General features: G+C 42.9%; 1 protein-coding gene across 2 annotated transcripts in view; it reads left to right on the plus strand.

The window, feature by feature from the left end:
* Nucleotides 1–4,848, plus strand: part of LOC114641676 (zinc finger protein 501-like) — a 202,253-nt gene extending 197,405 nt beyond the window's left edge. The window contains exon 4 of one of the 2 annotated variants that reach the window (XM_051927443.1): nt 2,513–4,844. In XM_051927443.1, the coding sequence (XP_051783403.1) occupies nt 2,513–3,570 (1,058 nt within the window). In that variant the 3' untranslated portion in view covers nt 3,571–4,844. Of the gene's footprint in view, nt 1–2,512 lie in introns of both variants that reach the window. The other variant, XM_028790714.2, reaches the window with a different exon arrangement.
* The last annotated feature ends 3,873 nt before the right edge of the window (nt 4,849–8,721 follow it).

Raw genomic sequence — 8,721 nt, forward strand, 5'->3', positions numbered from 1 at the left:
CAGAGAGGCGAGATCGTGTTGGTTTGGACATGTGCAGAGGCGAGATGCTGGGTATATTGGGAGAAGGGTGCTAAGGATAAAGCTGCCAGGGATGAGGAACAGAGGAGGACCTTATAGAAGGTTTATGGATGTGGTGAGAGGGGACATGCAGGTGATGGGGGTGACAGAACAAGATGTACAGGAAGATATGGAAAAAGATGATCTGCTGTGGCAACCCCTAACAAGAGCAGCCGAAAGAAGAAGAAGAAGAAGCCAAACAATAATGAGAAGCAAAACAAGCAGCCACATGACCAGCTCACCTGTGCCCATCACACAATATGCGAAAATAAAAAAAGGTGACTTTCTCAGTAAGGCTGATCTCTCATTTTGTTGGTGTTCTTAGAAAAAACAGAAACTCAACAGTTTTGGAAATGTCTGCTGTGGCAGAATGAGAGCAGCAACAGGTCAGGGAATTAAATAACGGGTTTGATTAACAGCAAGAATGGGCATCTCATTAAGAAACTGGTGGGAGTGAAATTGGTTGGAGTTTGAAGCCCTAGTTTAGCTGGTCATCTGTTGGCTCGTTTCACGTCTCATTTCTGTTTGGCTGCCATTTAATGAAGAAAGGAACACATTCAGAGGACTTGAATCCTTAAAAACAGGGCCATTACAATGAAGGGAAAAAGAAGTTAATTAGCAGTGAAAATGGCCACTGATTAGGAAAAAGGTTAGACAGAAAACCTGCAGCCACTGCGGCCCTCCAGGCCCAGAGCCTCCTCAGCCTCCATTGTCTATCCTTGTATGGTCCTGGTGGTGACGATGGGTTCATATGCAAGTATGAGTTGTACCAAGTTACCGTCCGATCTGCCCAAAGGTGGAAAATGGCCACAGTGATATACCCCTTTAACACTGGCGTATAACAAGTCCAGGGTCCCATTTTCTCTTGTTGTATGGCCCACAAAGTGGTAAACATTGGTGAAGGTGGAAAAATAACACTTCCCAGAAATTGTGATGACATTGCTTGGGTGGTCAGTAGAGAGGTTGCTTACCACAAAATTTACTGAGTCTGTTGCGATTAATGTGTCTGCTGGGGGTAAGGTGCATAGACTCCCCTCACAATAGCCCAACGTGATATAATAAGGTCGTAAGACCACCATGAGCAGCTCAATATTCGGGTCGCATACCGATGCTGTAATTGTAATTTGTCTGAGGTTGCACAAAAACGATAAACCCGTCTCCATTCTTCTTGACACTTTTGCCTTTTGCTCATAGATAGATAGATAGATAGATAGATAGATAGATAGATAGATAGATAGATAGATAGATAGATAGATAGATAGATAGATAGATAGATAGGTGGGAAAGGCACTTTATATAATAGATAGTGTAAGATGCTAGGGGTTGCTGTTGCCCCATTAACCCAACAGACAGACGCATTGGACACGGGGTTAAAGCACCAAGAACTTATTGTAACTTCGTCTTTGAAGAGTCCCCTTCAAGCACCACAGCCACCAATAAACAGGCAAGAAAAAATGAATAACAACAATAATAAGCACAAATCTCTCCTCCACACCTCCCAGCAAGCTCCTTCAAACACTCCCTCCCAACTCCGGCTCACTTGCTGGGTCTCCAGCAGTCCTTTATATAGTCTTTGACCCAAAGAACTGGCTTTTTGCTTCAGCCTTGTGTCTTGGGAGTACTTTCAGGCTATGGATGAGGCATGGTTCCTTCCGGTCTTCTCACAGCTCCTCCTGGTGGCACCAACGGTACCCAATAAGGCTGAGAAACTGATCTCCAAGTCCCAGGATACCCTGCGAGAATCCAGGGCACAATTACCCTCCAGGGGAGCTGCCATCTAGTGTTTTGGGGGAGGCAGTGTTGACATGAAGCTGCTTTCCCCCATCCTTTCATTTCAGGGGTGTCCCAACTGGGCCGAGCTGCCGGCCGTCTCTCAAAATAGATAGATATGAAAGGCACTATATAATAGATAGAGTGGCAAATGCAAAACACCTTTTCGTGGGTGCCACATTTTTGCACCATGATTTTGGCCATTTGTTTTGGTTTTGAACCTTTTCTGTTACTCCTCTCTTCTCCCAATCTTTTCTCAAGTCAAGTCATTTGGCTGACATAACAAATGCATATGTCATCAGCCTCACATTTGTAGTCACAAGCTCTTAACTTGCAGATATCACACTCTCTTCAGTTTCTTATAGAGCCCTCATAGATGTTCTCAATGACTGGTTGTTGATGCTGCTTCAATACCAAGAACGCGCACATAATCATGGATTGCCTAAGCCTGTCTTGAGTTCACAGAAAAAACTTTGCATCCACTGAACCAATTATGCCTCCATTTGAAAACGAGGCTTATTCAACTTATTCCCCTAAGACTCAAATTTCAAGAATGTGCTTCTTGGAATACCCCAGAGATGGACCTGAAGGATGGGGCAGAAACACCAACCAGTGTGCCATCCATCTCACTTTAAGATTTAATTTATTGTAAAACACTCAACTAAACTGTTTTGTATCATTGCAGATTTCCAGGGGAATGTCAGCTTCTCCCCATCTTCATTTGCTCAGACTTCTCTTCAGTGCAGACTACAACAAAAAAAAGACAAAGAGAAGATGAAGAAATCAGCAAGAGGATCAGGGAATTTAACAGCAGCTCCTTTACAGCATAGTGCTCTTCCTGCAAGAGAAGCCATCGAAACTGACCAACAACAAGAGCAGAACACAGACAAGGAGGCTTTGTTTGCCGGTCAAGAATGCAGACAAACTTATAAAAGCAAATCTGACTGTAAAAATACCAAATCAGTTCATACAAGACCAAAGCCACATTGCTGTTCTGAATGTGGCAAACAATTCCCTGTCAGTAGCGCTCTTCAGAGGCATATGAGAATTCATACTGGAGAAAAACCTCACTCCTGCTCTGAATGTGGGAAACGACTTTCTGACAGATACAGTCTCCAAATACATACAAGAATCCACACTGGAGAAAAGCCTTATGGTTGTACTGAATGTGGAAAAAAATTCATTCAAAGTAGCCGCCTTCAGAGCCACACGAGAATTCATACTGGAGACAAGCCATTTGCTTGTTCCGAATGTGGCAAAAAATTCCTCTATAACAGCAGTCTTCAGGCACACACAAGAATTCATACTGGAGAAAAACCTCATTGCTGCTCTGAATGTGGCAAACGATTTTCTGACAGTTACAGTCTCCAGAGACATACAAGAGTTCACACTGGAGAGAAACCCTATGGCTGTGCTGAATGTGGCAAACGATTCACCCAAAGTAGCACTCTTCAGAGCCACACAAGAATCCATACAGGAGAGAAGCCATTTGGCTGTTCTGAATGTGGAAAAAGATTCACAGACAGTAGGGCCCTTCGGCAGCATAAACAAATTCATACTGGAGAGAAGCCATATTGCTGTTCTGTATGTGGCAAACGATTCACCAGCAGTCACCAGCTTCAGAGCCACACAAGAATTCATACTGGAGAGAAGCCGTATTGCTGCTCTCAGTGTGGCAAACGATTCATCCAAAGTAGCAGTCTTAAGAAACACATAAAACTCCACACTGTTCTCCTGTTATGAAGGTGGCAGATGATTTCCCCATAATAGCAGCTTTCACAATCATTCAAAAATTCATTCTGAAGGAAAAAACATTATTGCTGTTCTAAATATGGTAAAGAATTCTGACTTTTAAGTAATTTCCATGGGCTCTTAAGAATCCACAGTGGGCAGAAGCCTTATTTTTGTACTGAGTGTGGTAAACGATTCTCAAAGAGAAATGAACTTCATAACTATAAAATAAATCACACAGGCAAAAAAGACTCCTGTCTCTTCTGAAGATGTCTTGGGAGTCTTAGTGACCACATGACAATTCACACTGGAAGAAGCCATGAAGGAGTAAGTTGAGGATGAAGAATGAATGAAGGACCAAAATGTAACTCTCCTAACTCCCCGAGTGTTGATGAGTATCTTCATGTGGTGGGCTTTGTTGTATACGTCTGTAAGGTAAGGTGAAGTAAGGTGGAAATATGTTGACAGTATGAAAAGGACCCAAAAAAGTCTTTCATTCTGGCCGCACATCTCTGTGGCTGATGATGGTGATATGGTGACATCTTCAGATAAAAAGAAGTTGATCTTCAGTGTAGTGACAGTGCAGATGAAGAGTGGGACAGATGAGCCTACAGAAGTTCAACTTGAGCAAGAAATGAAGAGGACGAGACACAATCCACTGGCCAGCTGAAGACAAAGAGGAGATCAAGTGCCGCTTCTGGCAGGAAGGAATTTCAGAATTTCCAACTGAAGAATTTGCACGTAGGGTTTGAAGAAAATGAATCCTGACAGCCAAACTCTTTAAGATGTCTAACTTGGACAATTTAAAAAAAAAAATGAAAGCAAATAAATCAAGAGAAAGTAGAATACCATCAAAGAAGAGGAAAATATGGAATAACACAGAAAAAGGAGGCACAGCCAGAATCCAGGAGAGCAGAACAGGCAGATATGGGATGAAGAGAAGAAGTGGACCTCATTGGGGCATGGAGTGTGTGACTAACAGGAATGCACCAGTAGTAAAACTGAGTGAATTAAAGAGGAGACAGACACATTTGAAAATAAATTCACACAGACACTCCTGGAAAATGATTCTCATCCAGAAGTAGGAAAGTCCTGCAAAGACAGGAAGACAAGGGCTGGATTAAGACCTTTAGAGGCCCTAAGCACTTAAAAGATTTTGGTGCCCCCATATATATGAACTGCGCTCACTCTCAATGGATGACTGAACGGGACAGCCGATGTGACCAAGAAAAAAACAATCGCATGAGCCTTGGTGGACCATGTGGCAGTCACTTGATTCTAATTTTGTTGCCAGAATTAATATGTATCTCAACCTCTATTATCACTGTTTTAATTATTGTATATACAGTGGAACCTCGGTTCACGACCATAATTCGTTCCAAACCTCTGGTTGTAAATCAATTTGGTCGCGAACCGAAGCAATTTCCCCATAGGATTGAATGTAAATACAATTAATCCATTCCAGACTGTACGAACTGTATGTAAATATATATTTTTTAAGATTTTTAAGCACAAATATAGTTAATTACACCATAGAATGCACAGTGTAATAGTAAACTAATGTAGAAACATTGAATAACACTGACACAAACACCCAGGCTCCCTGCTCAGCTGCATGCGCAGGCTCGCTCTCTCTCTCTCTTTCGCTCTCTCTCTCTCTGTAAAATTGCAGCAGTTCGCGCTATAGCCTTGCAACCTGATCGCTGTATAAACACTTTTTTTAATGAGTTTTAAACACGAGAAAAAAGGAACATTTGAAAAATCTGTAATTTAATAAACCACCAAGAAAAGTAACATTGCAACAATGCACGCTACGAACTGATCGCTGGAACCAGAAGTGAAAACAAAATCAAGCCCAGTGCATTCTTTAACTGCCGTCCTACCTTAATGCGTCCAGCTCTCTCTCTCGCACTGCCTCTGTGTGTGTGTGTGTGTGTGTGTGTCACGCTCTCTCGCTCGCTGCACAGGAAATACACAGGGAGAGACTGAACATGTACAAACTGAAAGGGAAACTGGCTTGTTCGTATACCGAGTGTGTGGTCGTACACCGAGGCAAAAGTTTGGCAAACTTTTTGGTTGTAAACTGATTTCTACGTGTACCAAGACGTTTGTGAACTGAGGTTCCACTGTATATATATATATATATATATATATATATATATATATATATATATATATATATATATATATATATATATATATATATACAGTAATCCCTCCTCCATCGCGGGGGTTGCGTTCCAGAGCCACCCGCGAAATAAGAAAATCCGCGAAGTAGAAACCATATGTTTATATGGTTATTTTTATATTGTCATGCTTGGGTCACAGAATTGCGCAGAAACACAGGAGGTTGTAGAGAGACAGGAACGTTATTCAAACACTGCAAACAAACATTTGTCTCTTTTTCAAAAGTTTAAACTGTGCTCCATGACAAGACAGAGATGACAGTTCCGTCTCACAATTAAAAGAATGCAAACATATCTTCCTCTTCAAAGGAGTGCGCGTCAGGAGCAGAGTCTGTCAGAAAGATAGAGAGAAAAGCAAACAAATCAATAGGGCTGTTTGGCTTTTAAGTATGCGAAGCACCGCGGCACAGAGCTGTTGAAGGTGGCAGCTCACACCCCCTCCGTCAGGAGCAGACAAAGAGAGAGAGAGAGAGAGTTTGTTTTTCAATCAAAAATCAATACGTGCCCTTCGAGCTTTTAAGTATGCGAACACTGTGCAGCATGTCGTTTCAGGAAGCAGCTGCACAAAAGATAGCAACGTGAAGATAATCTTTCAGCATTTTTAGACGAGCGTCTGTATTGTCTAGGTGTGCAAACAGCCCCCCTGCTCAATCCCCATATGTCAGGATCAGAGAAAGTCAGCGCAAGAGAGAGAGAAAAGTAAGTTGGGTAGCTTCTCAGCCATCTGCCAATAGCGTCCCTTGTATGAAATCAACTGGGCAAACCAACTGAGGAAGCATGTACCAGAAATTAAAAGACCCATTGTCCACAGAAATCCGCGAAGCAGTGAAAAATCCGCGATATATATTTAAATATGCTTACATATAAAATCCGCGATGGAGTGAAGCCGCGAAAGGCGAAGCGCGATATAGCGAGGGATTACTGTATATATATAAGTATGTATGTATTTTTTTCATCTAATGTGGGACCCCCTTTTTGTGGAACCTGGTCCAGCTGCACTATTTGCAAGTAAATCTGGCAATGGAAAATGTCTGCGGTGCCCCACCACAGTCACCCCCAACCAAACCAACCCCGTTCCCCACCACATTCACCACCTGAACCACCAACCCGGTTCCTTAATACCCCAAGCCTGTGCTAATTTTGCTTAATGGTTGATCCTAACTCTGAATGCAGATAATAAAAGAAACAAATATTGCAGGAATTGAGAATGGGATTCCTACTGGCCTCAATCTCCCATTTCATGTTCTCTCTGCTTTTGAGCCAGTGTGGGACACAAACCACAGAAGGCCAGCAGGTGGTGCTGTTGTGCTTAAAATGTTCAGCTTATGTAAATATTTATATTAAACTTCACTAAGTCTCTTTAATTATTTCTAATTCCCTATTGTGTTCTCGATCTGGAGGTGGCAGAGTTAAAGATGCTAAGACTTGCATTGGGTGTGACGAGGATGGACAGGATTAGAAGTTCAGGACATTAGAGGGTCAGCTCAGGTTGGGAGACAAAGTCAGAGAGGCGAGATTGTGTTGGTTTGGATATGTGGAGAGGAGAGATGCTGGGGATACTGGGAGAAGAGTGCTAAGGATAGAGCTGCCAGGTAAGAGGAACAGAGGAGAAGGTTTATGGATGTGGTGAGAGAGGACATGCAGGTGATGGGTGTGACAGAACAAGATGACAAGGACAGGAAGAGATGGAAGAAGATGATCCACTGTGGTGAACCCCTAATGGGAGCAGCTGAAACAGGAAGAAATCTTTCCAAACTCTACCTGCCCAGATGCCCATTTCTTCAGCTATTCGGGAAAACCTTAAGTCATCTGTGACAGAACAAGATGATGACAACAGGAAGAGATGGAAAAAGATGATTCACTGTGGTGAACCCTTAATGGGAGTAGCTGAAAGAAGACGTTGATTAAAACTATGTAACATCTCTCCTCCCATTCCCGACAACCTCACCAACTGCAGACGGTGGAAGAGAAAAGTGGGTATTTAAGAGTCTTAAAAACCTCAGTCGAAGGAGCAGATCTGATATGGAGCAGGAGGTCATTCCAAAGTCTTGGAGCAATAACTGAAGAAGCCCTGTCACCCTTAAATGTTAGCCACGATGTAGGAACTGCAAGAGGTAACTGACAAGATGACCTCAAATCTCTTGTTCTTGAATGGGGATGAAGGAGATTGCAGAGTTAAAGATATTAAGCTTTGCATTGGGTGTGACGAGGATGTATTCCTTTCTAAATCTTGTCCATTAGGGGGTTAGCTCAGGTTGGGGGACAAAGTCAGAGAGTTGAGATTGTGTTGGTTTGGACAGAGGAGAGATGCTGAGTATATTGGGTGCTAAGGATAGAGCTGACAGGTAAGAGGAACAGAGGAAGGCCTAAGATAAGGTTTATGGATGTGGTGAGAGAGGACATGCAGGTGATGGGGGCGACAGAGCAAGATGATGAGGACAGGAGGATATGGAAGAAGATGTGGCAACCCCTAACGGGAGCAGCCGAAGGACAAAGAGGATTCTCGATGCATTTTCTTATGTACAACAGATACAGTGATTTGTAGCTCATGTCTTTCTATATGGTGGCTTCTCACACTCACCCTCTTGGCCTTTGCAGTGTTCCTCCAATAACCTCAAACGCAGGTGCAAGCTGAACTTTCAGATTCATTTGGGTCCTAAAGGCTACATACAGCCCACCAAAAGGAGCTCGACTGGAGTTGCTTTGCTTTGTTCTCACTTCCTGTTTGAGGTTTTCTCAGTGAAGGAGTCACAACCAGTCCAGGACCAGATCACTGGTCTACAAAAAAATAGTTTTGGTTTGCTACTGAGAACGTCAGAGCAGCTCTTTATTGTTTTTTTTTACATTGATTTCATATATGAAATCAGAATTAAGCCAGCACATCAGGATTTTTGAGATGCACATCACTGACGTCTGCGGTGGGTTGGCACCCTGCCCAGGATTGTTTCCTGCCTTGTGCCCTGTGTTGGCTGGGATT

This window comes from Erpetoichthys calabaricus, chromosome 5, assembly GCF_900747795.2.
Source record: "Erpetoichthys calabaricus chromosome 5, fErpCal1.3, whole genome shotgun sequence".
In the NCBI taxonomy this organism is placed as follows: Eukaryota; Metazoa; Chordata; class Cladistia; order Polypteriformes; family Polypteridae; genus Erpetoichthys; species Erpetoichthys calabaricus.